General features: G+C 36.9%; 1 protein-coding gene and 1 non-coding gene across 2 annotated transcripts; both read right to left on the bottom strand.

Moving 5' to 3' along the window:
- Positions 1 to 1068: 1068 nt before the first annotated feature.
- Positions 1069 to 20926, bottom strand: CA2 (carbonic anhydrase 2). Its single transcript, XM_049782149.1, has 7 exons — positions 20267 to 20926; positions 18773 to 18970; positions 7200 to 7318; positions 6627 to 6719; positions 5620 to 5682; positions 3450 to 3605; positions 1069 to 1867 (listed from the first exon to the last, which is right to left on the bottom strand). Exons 1-7 carry the CDS (start codon positions 20298 to 20300, stop codon positions 1748 to 1750), a joined length of 783 nt encoding a protein of 260 aa, XP_049638106.1. The 5' UTR covers positions 20301 to 20926; the 3' UTR covers positions 1069 to 1747.
- On the bottom strand, positions 10341 to 10447 carry LOC126021564 (U6 spliceosomal RNA). The gene has a single exon (XR_007500069.1). It is a non-coding gene; the product is annotated as a U6 spliceosomal RNA (small nuclear RNA).
- Positions 20927 to 21380: the final 454 nt, after the last annotated feature.

Genomic DNA, 21380 nt, shown 5'->3' on the forward strand with positions numbered 1-21380 from the left:
TTGCCAGAATAATTTATGAGCCAGATACTACCTGGTCTAGAAACAGAGGTAAATTCATGTAAATGAGGATTTATATTTCATTTATTTGCCCCTCTTCCTATTTGCAATCAGTTGGATTTATCTTTCTAAGATTCAAATAACTCTTACTTCTGGATACAATTTAAGCTTCCCTTTTAATATAATGCATATTAATTTTATTTCCAGAGAGCATATATTGAGTCAGGACTGCTAGCTTCTCCATGGTCCTGCTTTTAAAATAATCAGTTGTTTTTCTTCCCTGCAGGATTAATTCTCATAGGATTCATGTGACCATTAAATAAGTGTATATTCAGAAAGTAGTCTGAACAGTGCTTGGAAGTTTAGCAATTGGACATCAGTGTTTTTTCCTTTATGAAGACTCCTTCAATTGTGAATAATCAAATTATAACTATTTGGGGCCGGAGAGATAGCACAGCAGTAGAGCATTAGCCTTGCATGTAGCCAACCCCTCTCAACTCCCTGAATCCTATATGGTTCCCCAGACTGCCAGGGGTGATTTCTGAGTGCAGAACCAGGATTAACCCCTTAGCGCCGCTGGGTGTGGCCCAAAAACCAATCAATCAATCAATCAATAAATAAAGTTTAAAAAAATGATGACCATTTGCTATTTATAACAACATATATTAGAAAGGTAGACATTAGTTTCTCTCTTTTACCTGCAGCCCATAAAAATATCACAAGTGGGGCCCAGAGCAATGGCTCATTGATAGGGCATTTACCTTGCATGTGGTTGATCCAGGACAGATCTTGGACAGATTCCTGGCCTCCCATTTGTTCCCCCGAGTCAGGAGTAATTTCTGAGCTCATAACCAGGAGTAACCTCTGAGTGTCACCAGGTGTGACACAAAAATAAAAAAAAATTGAAAAATTAAAAAAATAATACAAGGGCTGGAGATATAATGCAGGAAGGACTTAAGGATTTTGTTTTGCATGCTTCTGATCCTGTTCCAGTGACTTCTTAGCACACAGCCAAGAGTTAGAGCTGAGGGGCCCCAACCCCATCATCATCCCTCTAAAAATAACACGAAGTATAATTCTTAATTTTATTAGAGAATATATCTAAAATACAATATTTATTAAGTTATGATATATTATTTGAATGGAAATATACTCTGTATCACAACTATAATTAAAACAATTTTTACAGATAATACTTAATATACATCTCTGTAATTCAAAAGTCACTAAAATACAACATAATTTATATTTAAGATAACATTGCTACAAATATATAAGAATTTTAAATGTTATTCTTTTATATAACATCTTAGGCTCATGGACATTTCTTGAATCAGATTAACATTACATGGCTTCATAGCTATTTTACCTGAATTACCTTCTATGGCTTGATTTATATCATGACCTAGAATTGCACCCAATCATTCTTTCCTATTTTTTTTTTAAAAAGCATTTTAGTGAACAGTTACTACAAGGGCTGTGACCAATGCCAAAATTCTTTTGCTTATTCTTTATAAGAATAAGCCATGACTATGCCATGACTATGCCATGAACAAAGCACCAGTCACAGCAATTCTGCCAAGCAAGATAATTGATCTAGCTGTTCACATTTTATTAGTAAGTTAGGTGAGAGATGAAACGTATAGAAAAACAGATGCAAAGCAGTCGGGGTCCAAAGTTCACCCAGGTAGATTTGTGCTTAGCTAAAGGGAAATGAAAAATAATATTAAGTGCTGGCTCTAAGATCCTCTTATTTGAAGGAAGCTTTAATTTGCCTGTTTTTCAGAGGCTGAACTGGGCGCCAGTTGTCCACCATGAGCTGCTCGGGTTCACCCTCCTTGTTGAAATTGAGGTTGCGAAATTTCGACATCTAAGAAATGAGATGAAGAGATTTAACAGTTAAAAAGTTTTCTAAGGGTACTCATATGCTTCTACTATATATTGAAATATATTCTTAATGTTACAGTCTGATCAAAATGCAATCTGAGTCCCAAGGACAACACAATTTTATATAGTTTATATATGCACACTTGCATAGCAAAACGTTTTGTTATATAAAATACAAAAATCATTGGTGATATTAAGAAGGAAATTTTCAGCGAGCTTGCTTTGTTCCCTATCATTTTATAACCAAGCATCAGAAGTACATAAAATATATCTGAAATGCTAGAAAGTAACTCTAGATTCAAAGTAAATATTATTCACATACTTTATTTGCCAGTATGAATTTTAGTCATTATAATGCTTCTCTATGCTACTACTACTATATCAGGAATCAGCTCTATTGAATATGGCTCAAAGATCAGTTATTAAGTCAGGTACAAACTCTTCTTTTTCAATCTACTTGTCTATATTAAAGATAACTTCTAGTGTCAGTTATAGATTCCCTTAAAAAGAAATTTCTTTAGAAAATAATGACATTTTCTCTACAAATGTCCTAATCTACATAAGCTAATATTCTAAAGAAGAACAAAATAAAATGATACTTCCTCTCAGATCTGAAGAGTGCCATGCAGTAGCTGAGTACAAAGAACTTCCTTTTAGCTGTATAGAAAACTTGCATATTCCAGCTTTCTTAATTTTTTTTTGCTAGATGAAGTAATATTGCAATATAATATCACATAAGTTTCAACTGTGCACCGTTTAAAGCCAACATGCAAAGTCTAATGCAATGTTTCTTTACAAGTCGAATGATTTCAACTTCAATATTAAAATACTTTAGGTTTTTAATAGGAGTTTTTATTGGTTTTATTCACGTTATAAATATTCAAGTGAAATGTTCTAGATAGTGGCTATTGACTTTCTTCTCCAATTATTCTAAACTCATTCTATGAGTCTTATTGAGAAACACTCATTTCACACATTCAATCATGCAGCTACAGAGAGACAGCTGAAAACAAATTCTTTATATTTGCTTCTCTGGCTACAAAATTGCATTAAATATTTGAACTAAGTATATGAAATATAAGAGCCTTTGGACTATGAAGTGAAAGCAACTTGGAGTGAATTCATACATAATTTTTCTCCAAAATGCTGATTGCTCTCTTTGTCCAGATTCAGAAATAAATTCTGATATAAATCAAACCACAGTAAACTCTCATATGAATGAGAATTAATTTGGGGATTATCTCTGAAACCTTCAATATAAAATCTCATTGCTCTAAACCTCAGCTTCTTCATAGCTTACCTAAAAAAGCACCAATAACTTTCTCATTTAATCCTCATGATTATTCCATTTTACGAAGTAAACAAACTGCCTAAGATTATGCATAATAAGGAATTTTTAATAAATATTATGTATTTGTGAGGCACTGTTGCATTCAGTTATTCCACCAACCAGAAGCAGCAACACAATGACTAAATCCTTGATGCTATAACTCAAAGACCGAGCTCTTTGCCTAGATAAGTTATTCCACCACCTCCTTGAACAAACCTTTTGTAAGAAAACTGACCTGCTCACTGCTAACACTAATAGGTTCCTTGAGCACAATCCAGGTCACACATTCCAGTAGAGGAGGAGTAGTTAGTGAGCCTGGATAGGTCCAGAAGTCAAAGCTTGCTGGAAGGAGGCCACGGGGGTCAAAGTTGGAGAAGTCAGCACTCTTACCCTGGAATTAAGCAAGTTTATTCATTTAAAATGTCACGTGTAAGGTGTAAGCTACAGTACGGCAGGTAGGGTGCTAGCGTTACATGCAGCAGACCTGGATTCTATCATTGGCATCCCATAAATTCCTCTGAGCCTGTCAGAAGTAATCCTTGAGTGCAGAGCTAGGAGTCAGCCCTAAGCACTACTGGGTGTGCCTCCCCACCAAAAACAAACAAACGAAAAACAACAACAACAACAAAAACAAAAATTATTTTAAAACTCAAGTATTCTAAAAAGGAGGAAGGTAGAACAGCAGGAAACATAAAGAGGAATAGTATATTTCCTTCTGATTGTGAGGAAAAATAATTTAAGAGAAGTTTCATATACATCAGAAAATAAAACAAAAATTAACAAAAGAGGAATTGGAGTGACAGCATAGCAGTAGGGTGTTTGCCTTGCTCACATCCCACCCAGGATCTATTCCCCATTATCCTATAGGTTTTCCCAAACCTGCCAGGAGTAATTTTTGAGCGCAGAGTCAGGAATAATCACTGAATACCTCTGGATGTGACTCCAAAACAAAACAAAACAAAACACCAAAAACTTACAGAAGCCCCTTAATTTTGAGGGTTCAGAGATATAGTTTTGGGGTTAAGGTGCTTGCCTTGTACACGGCCAGGCCCAGTTATGTTCTCAGGACCATTTATGATTCCCCTCAGCACGATCAGGAATAATCCCTAAGTACAGAGCCAGGAGTAAACCCTGAGCATTGCCAAGTATGGCCTGAAAGTTCAAAAGCAAACAAACCAGTGGACTGGAGAGATAGACAGCAGTAGGGTGTTTGCTTGCAAGCAGATCCAGTACTGATGGTGGTTTGAATCCTGGCATCACATATGGTCCTCCAAACCTATCAGGAGTGATTTCTGAGTGCAGAGCCAGAAGTAACCCCTGAGCACTGCTGGGTGTGACCCAGAAACCAAATTTAAAAAATAACTGAAAAACAAACAAACCAAATCAAACTTTTGATTTGGAAATATAAATGAGAAGATAGTACCAAGAGGACTTGACTATCGTTTTCTTGACAAGACATCTCTCTTCTTGTTCTCTAAAATAATCCATTAATTTTTCTTTAAGTAAGTCATTAAGTGATCTTACCCAATTTTCAAAGTGAAATTGCTACTACTGAAATGCTGAAGTTTTAGGTTGCAGTAACAAAAATAATCAATAACCTTATGGAGGAGATTATGGTTAACTATCCAATTTGCTGCATTTATTTCTGGACACTATAGCTGTACAGCAATGGATACAAACTAGTCCTGATAAGAAGAACAATACTGTGGCATAGAGAGTAAACTGTCACATGAGAATAGTTAAAAGAAAACTAAAGGGAATTTTTAGAAAAATAGTAGAGTCAGAAAGAAAAGGAATCATTCTTCTGTATGATTCAATAGGTCAAGCAAGAAGTAATAGTGAGCATCCAAAACACTAGATGCCACTTCAATTTGGTGAGAGTTCTGCAAAGTAAGGGCTGACCTTGGGAAATATAGTATTTGAAGAAATTCTCAATGACCTCCATTCATTTATAAAGCAGAAACTTGTTGCATCATCTAGAATAAAAAGTGGGTAGCTCATAAAAAAAAAAAGAACAAATATGTGCTGTGTGAATGAGTGACTCATTTTACCAGATGATTTCCTAACTTCTTTGAAATCATGAGTCTTTGGTCATGTCCAAATGATATACGCATGTCCAAATGATTGGAAACAAGATTAAGTAAACCCAAGTCATAAAATAATATCAGTGTCACTGTACCATAAATATAACTTTGATAGACTTGTAATTCACATTGGTCTCAATAAAAATAAAAAAAACTAATAATAATATTAGTGTGAGGATCAATTTGGGGATAAAGAAAATTTAAAAACAAAACTGTTCAGACATCAAATGGATATTACTTGATTTGTTCAAAATTGTTTCCTGCGACCAAAGGGAATAGAAGAAACAAACTTTATTGAAGAAGCAGAAAATTCCACTTTACCTTAGTTTTAATGGAATCCAAGGTATCAAGGACTTTCTGAAGACCCGGATTAGCACCGCCAATCTAAAAACATACAAGACACAGGATGATCTAATCCAGTTGCTGTTATACCAATTTAGGAAAGGGCAGAAAATTTCACCATATAGGAAATGAAAACCTACAACTTGCTCTGAGTCACCCATCAATCTTTGATTGGCCCCATAGACTCCCCTAATTTTGCTGACAAACTCCTGTGCATTTACGCCTAGAATTTCATTCAGATATTGCCAGGGATTTCCAATTTCTAAAACGAAGACTGCTGTTCAAAGGTTTACATAAATATTCTTCCAGATTTTTACACTGCTGTTTTCTCTTCTTGTTAAAATGATCTCCTTTGACTTCTGGCACATTTACCCCAGTTTCCCTTGACTTAAATCCTCTTTAGTCATGTACTTAGAATCTTTCTCACTGCCTCAAGTGCATTGCATTTTGCAGATTGGGGGGCTGCATGCTAGAAACCTTATCATCTCTTCTTGCTTCCCTTGGATGGTTTCATATAATCTTTTAGCTCATATGCTGACAGACATATGTTGTCAGAATCTGGGAATCTTGCACTCAGACCTTTCCTCTTTCACAATCTTCGTGTTCCTCTCGCCTAAAATACTACAATATCAAGTCATTGTCCTTTATGTCTCCCAAAACTAATCTTAATTTAGCATACTTTATCATTAAGTCTAAATTAAGCCTGAATTTTGTAACTACATCTGTTATAAAGCTCTTTCTCATTTTATATACAATTCATATACGAGTGTTTCAGATTCACGTCTAAATAGTACTTCTCACATTGTCCTTTTGTCCTTTATTTCTGCCACAACTAGCAGGTAAGGAGCAAAAAAATAAGCCTGAAAATACTTTGGAAGCAACGGTATTTCCTGATCTTCCTTATAGGAACACCTAAACGTCATAAGTTTTTGTCTGTTTAACCTTTCTTGATAATGGGTGGAAGAAGGAAAGGTCCGTTAACTAACCTTCAAAAAAACACCCAAAACAGCTAATCCATCGGGTTGTTGTACAGCTTTTCCAAATTCTCCATACTTAGTATTCCAATGGACTAGGTGAAGCTAAAGTCGTAGGAGACAAAATAGAGACAATGAATGATTTACTTAATAAATGCCTAAGATGTTTTTCATTGATCTAAAGAAAGTGAAAATATTGATAAATATGTTTTTCATTCATATTCTAATTACCTATTATATTAACATAATAAAAACTCTCAGACCAAATGTTACCTATTTTTAGGGAACTTTTTTTTACTTTGAGTTAATATTAAAATAAGGTCTTCCAATTTAAATTATTTTAACTTTTTTGCAAGAGGCAGGCATCCTTGGACATAATAGAAATTTTGTTTTGAAGCATTACTTAAAATATCATAAGTTATAAGAAAATGTCAAGATTTCTTTGTAAAAAGGAGTTGACTTAGTTTGAGACAGATTTAGAATTAAATTTCAAAATTTATACTAAATATCATTTTATGCTATATATCAAAGTTTATGCTATCAGTTTTTATTTCTGACTGGAGAGAAGGAATAGCTCTAACTTACCTCTGCAGGGTATTTCTTTTTATCCGTAGTATGTTCAGAGCCTTGCCCATCAGCGGAACCCCAGTGAAAATGAAATTGGATCAGCCGATAATTTTCAGAGAGAGGTCCTCCTTTCAGCACTAAAATTTTAAATTTGCATACATGTAAATATACTAACATATACCACATATATTATTATATATGTGCATATTACATCACCGTGCTATTAAAGACTGCAATCATTAATCTTAACTTTATACCACGCAATATTTCACTTTGAAAAATAAAATGCAGACTCATGTTTAATCTGCTGTGTTCCACAAATCATTTCAGGGAGCTCCTTCTTCACTTGGGTTGGCTGAGGTTGACTCCGTTCCCCTCTGCTTTCTGACCAGTTCTACTCTTCTGGGTTTCTTTTGGCATCTTGGTTTTAGGTTCCAAGAGAAGAAACTATGTGAAACTATTATTTCCTCTGTGAATCAAGTAGGAAGTTCTTGGGCAGCTGCTTGTCATGCTGGTCAGTTACACACTTGCAAGCATGAGAAACACTTTTACCATGGTGCAGTGACTGTGTACAACCTTGGCTTTATTCACTCTCTTGATAGAACTGTTCTGATGTGCCATATATGTGGTGGACAGGGATAATATTCTCCATCTTCATCATAAAAACTGAGCATTAGTTGTTTGATAAATAATTCTCTTGAGATAAAGATGTATAAACAGATGCCATGAATAACTAACAAAAAATTAAAAAACACCCCATAATTCTACTTTCTTGCATTATGTAACTTTGTTATAGTAAAATTAGTACATACAATATTTTTCTTGTTCTGTCAATAATTAGCCAATGTGTCTTAAAAGAATATAAAAGTCATTGCTTCCCCATTCCCTCTAAAATATATTTACCACATACACATAAAAATGTTTATATATATGTTGCTTCACCATTATATTTAAAAGATATTAAAATTAATTTATTATTTCTATTTTATAGTCAGTTGCTATATCATTTTATTGTCAGCTTGTTATTAACTTTGGTTTATAATTCTACAAAATGAAGAGCTCAAACATACTTTGTATATGTAAAACAAAGAGATCTAGTCTGTTCTTTAGTTTAATAATTTGGCTTCACCTCAGTGATCTTTGATAGCCATGTTTATTCAACAAAATAAAACTGGCTAGAAGATAGCTAGTTGGTTCTATGACTATTCTAATGCTCTTAGTATGATCTCTGGCTGCCATCTCTGCTCTTTAAGAGGCCAGCCCAGAGGAAAGAGGAAGGAAAGCACAAATTACAAATGATGTTTTATATTATATACCTATTTAAAAATGAGCTTAAATCTATTATGTTAAATTCTCTTCTTTAGGGGCCGGTGAGGTGGTGCTAGAGGTAAGATGTCTGCCTTGCAAGCGCTAGCCAAGGAAAGGACCACAGTTCGATCCCCCGGCATCCCATATGGTCCCCCCAAGCCAGGGGCAATTTCTGAGGGCGTAGCCAGGAATAACCCCTGAGCATCAAATGGGTGTGGCCCAAAAAAATTCTCTTCTTTAAAAACAGCTTATTAATTGCCTTTATTTAATTTGATGATTCTGTAAGAAATAATGGGGCCATCTTTTTTTAAATATTTTTTAATAAAAGAATCCTTTCTTTTTTTCACAATTATACAAACTTTACATGAAATTCTTAGACCCGAGAGATATATCACAGAATGTAGGGTGCCTGTCTTCCACATAGCCATTCCCAGTTCAATCCCTGGCCCCCTATATGGTCCCTCAAGCACTGCAAGGAGTAATCCCTGATCCTAAAACTCAGAGTAAGCCCTAAAGCACCACCAAATATAGCCTGAACATTCCTTTCCCAAAGTGAACTGCTTATAAAATAAACTTATTCTGAATTAATTTCTTGATAATGACTTGTAGCTAATTGATCATAAAAAGAAGCATTCATTCTACCAAATGATAAAATTAAATAAAGCATACCGACTTTTTTTTTACATGTATCTCTTTTCCCTTGTAAAAAAAAATAGAGTAGGACTTTATATTTTAAATATCATAAGGCTTTTTGTTCTTATTGTTTTTCTCTTTTCTGGGGTTCTTAAGAATTGTATAAATGTAATGGTTACAAAGCATGTTAGAATCAGGCAATAGTATACATATTTTAATATAAATTACAGTATAGATAAAGTGGATTTTTATTAGCATTAACGTTTATAGATTTGATGTATCTCACCAGTACCAACTACCCATAACCTTTCTTCACTGTTCCATTGATCCATTGTTTAATAAACCTCCATCGTTTAATAAACAAGACTTAATATTAATGCTAAAAATATACTAAATGAAATACTAATACTAAAATAAACTATGTTTAATGAGTAAACACATTAAGTCTAATATTTTACTCCCATATATCTGTTTTAACTTCTTTTAAGATGATGTCACTCTATAGAATAGAAGTAAGTCACAATTAGGAACAGTCAAGAAAGTCTTACAGCTCATTTTACTATCAAAATTAAAGCTTCTGGTCTTGTTCAATTAGTTGGAAGTTCTGAGCAAAAAATCTGAGCTTGGAATTTAGTCAATAAAAGCTCTAAAAATATTTTTATAGAGCCAAGAAAATAGATGAGATAAATGCCTTACATGCACAAGCCTTGCCTTTGACCTCTGTTTCTTCATAGTGTCCCCAGAACTACTGGTGCCACCCTTGAGCCCCTATACACTGAACCATCATGCTCAGTTGACTGACCATTTCTGATAGATGTTCCTCAATTAAAAAAAATAATTCCTAGAATTCTAATAAATATAGTGTGCATCTCCTTATATGAGAAATGAGAGATGATCTTTCATTGGGTAGGGGAATCTTATACTGTATTCCAATATAACTACTTTCATTTGATTGCATTTTTTATACTAGGCCAGTTTAATCCAAACAATACAGAAACTTTCAAAACAGTATTTTTTGTGGAAAAATAATTTTATAAGATAACATAAATTGAAAATTTCATGCTTTTTTTCTTTTATCAAATTCAGCCATGATGGGGGAGTCTGAAGAGCCAATGATTTATTGTACCACAGAAATTTATCTCATAAGAGATGGATATACATACATACATAATACATAGATGGATTTTCTACTTAAATAACTTTTCTTTTTTATAGTTTAAAAATATGGAATGCTTCACGAATTTGCATGTTGTCCTTGTGCAGGGGCTATGCTAATCTTCTCTGTATCATTTCAATTTTAGTGTATATGCTGCCAAAGCAAGCACTCAAATGACTTTTCTTCAAAGATTTTCAGAACTTGATTTTTGTCCTTTGTGCTGTTAAGTCTTGATCAACTATTTTGAAAAGGTCTCTGATTGTTTTTTATTAAATAAATAGCTTTTTTAATTAGATCACTGTGAGATACACAGTTCCAAAGTTGTTTATGATTGAGTTTCAATCATACAATGCAGTTAAATGTTCTACCCCTGAGCTATGCCCCTCAATCATACAATGTACAACATCCTTGACCACTACCCATTTCCTGCCACTAATATCTTCGAGTTTCTCTCCAACCTCCGTGGCAGAACATTTTTTTTTTTTTTTTTTTTTTTTTTTGGTTTTTGGGCCACACCCGGTGACGCTCAGGGGTTACTCCTGGCTATGCGCTCAGAAGTCGCTCCTGGCTTGGGGGACCATATGGGACGCCGGGGGATCGAACCGCGGTCCGTCTCCTAGGCTAGCGCAGGTAAGGCAGGCACCTTACCTCGAGCGCCACCGCCCGGCCCCCGTGGCAGAACATTTTATTCTCTCTCTCTCTCTTCTCTCTCTCTCTCTCTGCAACATATCATGTATATCACTTTATCTCCTTTCAGCATCCAGTTCAGAAATTAATTTAACTCTAAATATCAAAAACCACCAATCTATCAGTACTATTACTATCAGTACTGTATGTTTGAATGTGTATAAACCGTAATATAACAACCAAATATAATATTGTAATCTATATTTAAATGGGTATTTGATATTATGTAAATTTTGTTACTTACAAAAATCAAGAGGCTCACTCATGTCATTTTAAAGCAAAGAAGATCTCTGTTAATTGAAAACTAAATGTTTTACAATTATTCTCCTTACCCATCATTAAAAATTTTTTACTCTTACTTTTTTTTTTTTTTTTTGAGACTTAGATACTTCTTTTATTTTCCCTTTTATTTAAAAACCATGGTAACAAAGTTCTTTACGATTGGATACCGGTCTTAAAATTGTATACCACCCTTCCCCTGTGCACATACACCACCACCAAATTCTCAATTTTCCTCCCTCCTACCTCCCCTACTGCTGGCTTCTGAAGAGCTTCTCTCTCCCTCTCTTTCTGTCCTTTCTCCCTCTCCCTCTCTTTCCTTCCATCTCACCTTCTGTCACTCTCTCTTGCTCTCTCTTTCTCTCCCCTTTATTTTCCTTTTTAGGCACTGTGGCTTGCACTATTGTTAATGAAGGGTACCATGTCTTTTACTTTATCTCCTTTCAGCACCCAGTTCAGGTCCAGAGTGATCAGTTCCGGGGGCCGGAGAGATAGCATAGAGGTAGGGCATTTGCCTTACATGTAGAAGGACGGTGGTTCAAATTCCGGCATCCCATATAGTCCCCCTAGCCTGCCAGGAGCAATTTCTGAGCATAGAGCCAGAAGAAACCCCTGAGCTCTGCCGGGTGTGACCCAAGGCATCCCCCCCCCCCAAAAAAAAATACACACTGAGTGATCAGTTCCAATTATCCTTGTTATAGTGCTCCCTTCTCTACCCTAACTGCATTGCTGCATAGCTTGTGGCAAGTTTTCTACCATGGACTAGTCTTCATAACCTTCATTTCTGGATATCATTACCCTACCACCATTTCTTTTTCTTATATTTCACAAATGAGTGAGATTATTCTATATCTATCCCTTCCCCTAACTTATTTCACTCAGTATCATACTCTCCATATCCATCCATATCTAAGCAAATTTCATGGTTTTATTTTTCTTAATAACTGCATAGTACTCTATGTAGATGTACCAGTTTCTTTATCCATTCACATGTTCTTGGACACTTGGGTTGTATCCAGATTCTGCCTATTGTAAATGGTGCTGCAATGAACATAGAACAGAAAACAGGAGTTCATTGGCGAACACAGGGTTTTTCTGTGTGGTGTTTTTGAGTTTGAAGATATAGTCCTAGCAGTGGTATTGCTGGATCATATGGAAACTTAATGTCTAGGTTTTGTTTAAGAATATCATCAAAAAGGCTGAACCAGTCTGCATTCCCACCAGCAGTGAATAAGAGTCCCTTTCTCCCTGTATCCACACTAGCCCTGGTTATTTTATTCTTTATAATGTGTACTAATCTCTGCGTTGTTGTGAAAAGCTGTATGGATTTAGAGCAAAATTAAAGTTTCTGAGACTTTTTTCTCTCTTGCCTGTATGCGGTTTAACATAAGCCAAAGCTCAAAAAAAAACAGCCACCACAAAAAATTAAAAAAAAACTTAAAAGTTTTCAACCAAATAGCTTAAAAAAGCAAAATACCATCTATAGAACCCTAGCAACTATAGCCAAAACCAATCAGCTTTAAAAACACATCCTGTTAAATTTTAACACCTTGGTGGGCCCTCAGCTTACATGCAAGTTAAAACATTTTATGGTAAAATGCTTAACCTAGTTACTTCTAGTTTTTCCCCTCCCCATTTTATGCTATTAATACATAAAAAATATAGTTAAAATAAAGCGATAAAATTTTTAACATGTATTGCTAGCCCTATGCCTTATTTAAATATAACCCTTGCCTCAAACCTAATTAACAAGCTAAGCATGCCTCCCTTTATGCATTTTCTATATAAACAGTGTATATCCCAATAAAATTGCTTTTAAACAGCATCAGTTGTCTTAAGCCTGTTTCTATTAACCTCTCACAGTTCTATTACAGCATAAAACCAAATCTGCTCAAAAAACCTGCAAATAACTAGCAACCCTTAACCAACCACTCCCGCAGGTCGGGGGTCCCCCTTCGGGAGTCGCACGTTGTGAGATATCTTTTTTATATCGTTTTGAGTTTTTGATAATTCTTAATGTAAAATATTTCCAAGTAACAAACCAAAGGCCTTAATGAATATCAATAGTCTGACAATAGCTTATCTTGCATCTAAAATTTAAGGTCTATCTTGGAAATGAAGTAAATTACTAAATCTACTAGAAAATACAGGGACATTGGTGGTGGGATACGTGCACTGTACTGCAAATCAAAGTAGATAAAAAAGAGAGGGAAGAGAAACATAGAGAAAGAAGCAAAAATGAATGTCCCAGAGATAGAAAGGGGAGGAGCTTTGGGGAGGATGAGAGAGAAACTGAGGACATTGATGGTGGGAAATGTATGCCAGTGAAGGTTGTTTTCCATTGTATGACTGTAACTCAATCATGAAGAACTATACCTGTGGGAAATAAAACTGTATTCTGAACACCTTGTAATCATGGTGTTTAAATTTAAAAAAGAAAAAAGAAACAGCATTTCCAACAGCTAACCAATCTCCCCTGTGAATAATCTGAAAATTATTAAATAATGCAGCACTGTTTTACTATTTTGGGCAATACGCAATCATTGTAGGGCTACCTACATATTAACGTTAAAAAAAGAAAATACACAACGTAGATAAAGCTGAGGAAAAGACAGGAAAAGACATTTACATTCCTTTTCTTTAAGAGATTTTAATGACAGTATTGCAGTCATTTTCACCAAAGTAAACACAATTGAATTTTGAGAGAATGGACTTTTTTTTATTTCCAGATAAATGGAATTATGTGTAAGTTAAAAAATAAAACTATAATTCAATTCAGTGTTGTTTTGAATGCTGGGGTCAGTTTTGTGGATAGGAAAGGTTCTGCTCACACCTGTATGGCAAGTCCTTAAATTTATTATTAGTATGTTTTCTTTTAACTTATGACATTGGAAAGAAAAATTTTAAACTTTGAAGCAAGCCCCTGAAAAATCAAGGATGATCTACTTATGTTTGCAAAAATGTTCTACTTTAAGTGAATTTAAATAGTTTCAGTTTTTATTCTCTGTTTCTCTAAATAATAGGCAAAAATCTCCAATTTCTAATTATAGTGTATTTGCTGGTTCAGTAATCTTAATATTTATTCGAATTTTGCAATAAAGTCGGAAAGCACTAAGCTCGCTGGTAAAGTTAATAAGTTAGCAAGAGTTAATCATTTGACTATTATTCTTTTCTCCCAGATAAAGTTAATAATAAAAGGTCTCAAGTAGCTAGAGTCATTTTAATCATTGAAAACCTAACAGGATTATCAAATTGTTATTAATTTTAGGGAGTCATTTTTTAAGAAATTTAGAAGATTGATGAGTGTTTTGAGCCTATTTCTAGTAAAGCCTATTAACTCCACATATAAAAGGAATCCCTCAAGCTTAAACATAGCAATTATCTCAGCCAATTGAGTTTCTGATACCCAACTATTCAAGTTTGCATTAAAGATAACATTTAGGATATGTTTGAAAGTTTGTTTTGCTAAAAGTTCTAGAATATTAAATTCTTACTGAGGGGAAACAAATGAATTGAGGCATTTGATTGTAAAAAGTAGTGATAATAGTTAAAAAGATAAAAATCATAAAAATAATTCCAAACAAAAAGATGATAAATTAGTTTTGAAAATTGAATGACCAATTACTCATAAACACACATGCAAAGGAAATATATTTTGAACACGGTATGTACTCACAAATTGTTAACTATGGCTTGTAAAGATTCTTATTCAACTTCTACTTTGGATTTGTTCTTCTTTTAATATTTTTTTTGGTTTTGGTTTTGATTTTTATGCTGTACCTGGACACACTCTGGGCTTACTTCTAGATCAGTGCTCAAAAATCACTACTGATTCGGGGACCTTTCTGGTGCCCAGAAATCAAACATGGATCAACTGCATACAAGGCAAGCTCTCTATCCTACCCAATGTAGAATTCACAAGTCTCTCAGGACCCTCAATTTCTATTCATAAGTGACTCATTTAGTTTCACTGCAACAAACTAGAAAAAAAATGAAAGCAAATGATTTTAAAGTATCATGCATTTTGTTTGCTTTTTATTTCATGTTTCACTAGGCCTACCATATCTTTGCCATTTATTCTAATTTAAAAGTCTAGAATCTATTTTTTTTAAGTGTAGGGACTAAATAGAACAGCAGCTAAGAGGCCTGCTTTGCACCTTGCTAACCAGAGTTCAATCCCAGCACCATGCTAGGAGTGAACACTTTTCTTTATTTTTTTTTGTTTTTGTTTTTGTTTTTGTTTTTTGGTCACACCCAGCAGCACTCAGGGGTTACTCCTGGCTCTATGCTCAGTAATCGCTCCTGGCAGGCTCAGGGTACCATATGGGATGCTGGGGTTTGAACCACCAACTTCTGCATGCAAGGCAAATGCCTTACCTCTATGCTATCTCTCTGGCCCCTCTTAAGCAAAGACTCAAGAATATGCCCTGAGCACTGTTAGATATACCCCAGCCAAATTAAAACATTTTTAAAGTAAATGATACTTTTCAGCATGCCATATAACAAGGCTTTAAAGTTTTGTTTATTGCTTGAAGTGCTTTCCTTCCCTGGATTTTAACATAATCTGCATTCTAGGGAAAAAATGCTTCCTTGTTTAATACCTGAAAATATTTAAAGAAGTATGGATAAAATGACCAAGGAGTTCTTGATAAGAAGCCTTTTCTAAAATTCTTTCCTCCCCATGTTTTTACAGCACCTCCTGCCTGTCTGGAGCACCCGCTGGGCTCTTAGGTTCAGGATGTTTCCTTCCATAAACCAAATTCCTTCAAGCCTTATTGAAAACCTTATTTACCCTGGGAGTCCTTCCTGACTGGCTCAGCCTAATTCCTAAGCCTCCACTGTGATTCATTTATTCTTTCAGATACTTCTTTGTTGCCCTTTTCAAAGTGATTGTCAGTGTCTGTAACTCCTTTCTTTCTACCATAGGCATCTCCAGCAAACAGACTGGGAATACTGGAAAGGAACCAAAACTCTTTCCTGCCCTCACAATATCTTATTTCTCTTGTACTTATTTGATGTTGGAAAGGATCTTATTTTTTGGGGTAAGAACCAGGTGAATAATAACCTATATCTAAAACAGATAGGTGTCCTAAACTACTTTATCTGTTTACACAAAGTATAGATGGGAAGTAGCTTAAGTAATGTATATGTTATTCACCAGAAGCAGCAAAGAAGGTTTACCTAGTTCTAATCAGTTGCTATTTATGCAGAAATTCAACAAAGCCCTATTTATTCATGCTAAAACATGTAACCCTATCATAGTCCTATGTGAAATAAACAGAGAATTTTAAAGGACAAAGGAAAATTTAGGAGCATGAAAATATTATCAGTAAAAATAATCTTTGAAACTAATGAGGGCTTTTCTTTTAAAACCTTATTTGTGCTTCAACGTTTTATTAGCAATTGCCAAATAAACGCAGCATGCAGATGCAATAATCATAATGGAAGCTAAAGCATTATAATGCTAGCCACTGAGTTAGGTATTCTATGTATACTGTCTCAGATAATCCTCTTTTTACAGTACAGTCACTCTAATTTTATAGCAAAACAAAACTAAAGCTCAACAAGATTGCGTTACAATGATCTCCTAAGCCACTGAGCTAGATGGTGGAACTTAAACTCAGATTTATCTATGATCAGTCATCAGATTCCATAGTTGATACCAACTTTCTAGTAATATATACTGGAAAAACTTATTTCACAATCAAATCAATAAAGAAGAAAGGTTATACAATTTTGGTTACATTTATTAGACATTCATTTACTCAGTTAAAAAACACCTCCAATTCTTCTGTAGTATCCATAAAGTTGGTGAACTTGTCATCCACAGAAATCAATTGTTTTATGTGTAGAGCAGAAACAAATATTCATTCCATCTCACTTTTTGAAAGCCACTGACAATCTTACACTATACTAGCTCTACAAGGGTATTTAATTTTCTTGTTGTCAGAATAATACTGCCAACACTTTGGCCTTGTCATTTGATAACCTGAAAATATAATATTCTTTACCTGAGATAGAATATTGTCTTCCTATTTAGTTCTTTGTGTATTGATAGATTCTTTAGTGTGGAGTGCATACTTGGGAAGACAGTGGTACAAAATTATTATTGAATGAGTATCTTCAATAGACATCATCTGCTTAATCTAATAATTGAAGTCTAATGAAACCTAATGGTAATTGGAACATACCCTTCACATGAAGGAGTCTTTGATTATCTCCCTGATGCCACGTATAGCAGTACCACATATGATGCTATGCTAAATTGTGGTGTATTTTCTGAAGCAAGTTTTACACAGATCAAAGATAGACTAAAAAGTTATTTCAAGTAATCTCTATTCTTATCTTCCAAAGAACTACCTTCCTAATTACTATTTTAGAAAAGCAAGGGTCAAATATTGTTTAAGTAGAGAAGCATGAGGAGGAAGAATTTTTGCAAAACTATACTGCGTACAATGGATGGCTAATGAATAAAGAATAATCAACTGTCCTAATTAATTGTCATCACGTTGATAGATTTTTAACAACATTCTAGAATGTTTTCTCTTTCCTCATTCTGCCCTACTCCCACACCATGCCATATAATTTGTTTATAGCCCCATTTCTTCATTGACCTTCAGAGGAAGCATTTGGAAAAATAGGGCACTGGCAATTCAATCAACCAGTGGACAAAGAAGGTTGCTATTGTGTAAATTAAAAAGAAGAAAGAAACATTGAATGGACATTTGGAAAATAGGTCTATTACAAATAATTTAGATGATTAGTTTTGTCTGTAATCGTTCAAATATGTCTTTTTTACGCATGATTTTCTGGATTTACAGCATGATAAGCTCACCCTCTTTATCACAATAATGATAATAAAATATTCCTATCTAGATAATAGAAATCTACTAGATAATTCTTTTATAGATTGAAGAATTTTAATCTTTTTTGGCTTTGGGCCAAATACTCAATGATGCTCAGGGCTTACCCTTGGTTCTGTTCTCAAGAACTAATCCCAGCAGTTTTGGGGGACCATACAGGGTTTCAGAGATGGAACCTGGGTTGGCAGCGTACAAGACAAGTGCCCTACCTGTAGCTCGGGTGCCTGATTTTTATAATTTCTGATAATCAAATTTTCATTCTGTGACTGCTAAATTCATACTCAAACACACGTTTTACTAATGTAGCCAACAATTTTTGAAAGCAAAGTTTTTTAGAGAGAATCTTAAATTTCCAATTGTTTGTAAACTCCACGTGAATGATTTTGAGGGTGAGAGTGGGCCCCGGAGGCTGAGGGAACCTTAACTGCTCTGACATCCACAGGCATGCGGTGCCATATATAGAACACAGCAATCCTTTAGGCCTCCAACGAGCCTAGGGGCACTTCAAAGTAATTAGCCTACTTCTGGAATTTAATGAAGATTACCAGCATGACACCTTAGAGGACTGTGACACAGTGTAGTAAGATGGGACTTCCTGACACTTTTCTGATTGCTCCCATCAAGTTGGGGGTAAAACAGATACATGGAACTTTTTCTACACCTACCTGCTTTGTCCTGGGAGTCATCAAACTCCACATTGAAAGAGTGACCATTGTTCACGATTCTCCGGGATGTGGCTTGTTCATAGCTCACGGTCAGGGGCTTCAGGGAAGGGTCATGAATAGCTGTCTTGGTGTTGATATCCACCGGGGATTGGCGCTCTCCTTTTGCAATGGGGAAATCCTTATGCCAGTGATCAGGTCCTAGGGTTGAAAAGAAATAGTTGAGTTCCCTAATGTGGGAGAAGAGATCACCCCCCCCCACCAAAAAAATATCTTAGAACCACCTGCTTGCTTGCAATTTGGATGGCATCCCTTCAAGTATCAATCGACTCTGAGAAAACATGTCATCAGTGGTGTCTAAGTTTCCTTGTATTCCGAGGCTATTAAGTTGATTATTAAATATTAGAATCAATGTGTTATGAAGGCACAGATAGCGTCATATAAATTATTAGCTATTTTTCACTCTTGGAAGTATGCTATTGGAACTGAGCAGGGACTAATCTTGGGCTTAGTTAGGGTTGTGCTAACTCAGTCCAATGGTCCAATGTCTAGCAAGACAGTGGGGTCAGGATCTGAGCTCAAACTCTGGGCCACCCTTCCTTAGCCAGGATCCCCAAAGACTGATCCTTCCCCAATACTCCCAACCCCAGCAAAGACTGATACACCAAGTCATCACTGCTTCCCTCTCCATGTGCCTGCTGACACTAAACAAATCCAGTCCGTGACTATAATAAAGTCCACTTTTTGAGGACCTACAACTTCAATCGTAGATGCAGAAAGTGAGAGGAAGGGGGAAAATGCGAAAATTGAAGACCCCCAAACCCCATCTTAGAAGCAGAAAGCGACAGGAAGGGAGAAGAAACTCCCAATGCAAGACCCAGTGAAACACAGCGAAAACAGAAAGCCTTAGCCACAGGTGGACCCTGCACACCAAATATTTGGGGTGGGATGGGGTTGGCATTGGTGGCTCCTAATTTCTATGCCACGCGTAAATTCAAATTTCCCAAAGCTAGCCTCTGCTTGGATCTCAGCCATGGGGTGGGTAAATTCTTAATTATGCCCGTGCTCAGGTCCTGGGGTTGAAAAATAAACAGTTGAGTTCCCTAGTGCGGGAATAGAGATCTTTCCCTACTCCCACCCCCCAAAATAAAAAAAGATCTTAGAAACCATCTGCTTGCTTCCAATTTGGGTAGCATTCCTTCAAGTACTCATTGATACAGATAGGATATGGATAAGTCGGAATAGGATGGTGCCTGGCCAACACTCTGGTCTCCAAACTACGGGGTGCGGGGATTCCTAGACAGTGGCCGCCTTTGGCTGGGGTGCAGAGGGCATCCCCAAGCTTGGAGTCACTGGAAGAGCAGGGCAGGCACCAGGGGCGCACCTGAGCCTTAGGTTCCTGGTGCCGCTGGGGTAAATAAACACCAGGTAAGAGGTGGGAAGGGCTCTCAGGACCCCCAAGCACTCCCTCCCTCCCTCCCTCACCCACTCACTCACCGTTGTCCTTGCCGTATCCCCAGTGATGTGACATGATCGCACCGCAGGGTCCTGGAGCTCAAGACAGGAGGGTGTGCAGCTGGTACAGTGGGGTGTGCGCGGGGTGCAAATTCCCCGGCTTTTATAGGTTCCGGCCAACTTGGTGCTCTGGTGCTCGAGGGAGGGGACCCCGGGGTGGACCCAGGAGCCGGCGGGAGGAGGTGGCGGCCGGGTGGAGGTGATAGCGGCTCTTGGGGCGGGCCCGGGGGCGGGGAGAACGCCCTTGGGTGCGCTTTCCGCTGGGCTGGGCAGCTCTTCCCTTGCTGCCCGGTCCCCCCTAGGTTGGTCCAGATCCAGAGCCAGGTCCTGGGGGGATCCCCCAACTTGGGAGACTTGGAGATTTAGCGCACGGTGACAGCAGCGGCTCCTAGGTCCCTGGGTTGGTGCAAGGCAGTGAGGAGTCTATTTGCACCCCATCCCCCTCCTGGGCAGAGGTACCAGCTGCTGTGGCCCCGGGCCCCTCTTGCCTGTCCTCCTGGGTCCCCAAGCTGCTAGCATCCCAGGCCTCCGTGCCTCCGATTGCCACCCCATCATTTTCGGTCTGCAGTCCCGAAGGCTTGATTGCTTGCTTCTGGCTTGCTGGCTTGCCTCCTGGGGATCCCAGCCCCGGGCTGCCAAGCTCTCTTGGAAGCTGTGACCTTGGGCTAAGTCGGGGTACGGTCCTGGAGGAGCTGGGGACGAGCTGGGAGCCACGCGCCCTCTGCTGAACATTGTCGGAATGATGCTACAGAAGAGGCGACCCGTTTTCTGCTCGAGGCGCACCGTGATGAGCTCTGGGCCCCTGGAGATTTGCATTTCTTCTCGTGCTAGCTGGCTGGAAGGGTGACATGTCATGAGAAACTCATCTCCTACCTTTGCTCTTTGGGAAAAAAAGTAAATAAACATTGAGGAAAAAACTTCCAGAGCAAGGTGTCATGTCATGGAAAACTCATCTCCTACCTTTGCTCTTTGGAAAAAGAAATAAACTTTGAGGAAAAGACTTTCAGAGTCTTTTTGCATTGAAAACATCCAACACTTGTAAGGACTCACTTTCTCACAGTGATCTTGCAGAAACAAGAAAAAAGAAATCTCTTGA

This window comes from Suncus etruscus, chromosome 10 (assembly GCF_024139225.1).
Source record: "Suncus etruscus isolate mSunEtr1 chromosome 10, mSunEtr1.pri.cur, whole genome shotgun sequence".
Classification (NCBI taxonomy): Eukaryota; Metazoa; Chordata; class Mammalia; order Eulipotyphla; family Soricidae; genus Suncus; species Suncus etruscus.

Bases quoted from the DNA above. Each gene is read 5' to 3' on its own strand.
- CA2 (XM_049782149.1), bottom strand. From the start codon at position 20,300: ATGTCACATCACTGGGGATACGGCAAGGACAACG. The intron at 7,319-18,772 runs GTAGGTGTAGAA...TTAAAATTTTAG, and splicing joins TGACTCCCAGGACAAAGCAG to TGCTGAAAGGAGGACCTCTC. The intron at 6,720-7,199 runs GTAAGTTAGAGC...CTACGACTTTAG, and splicing joins AAAAGAAATACCCTGCAGAG to CTTCACCTAGTCCATTGGAA.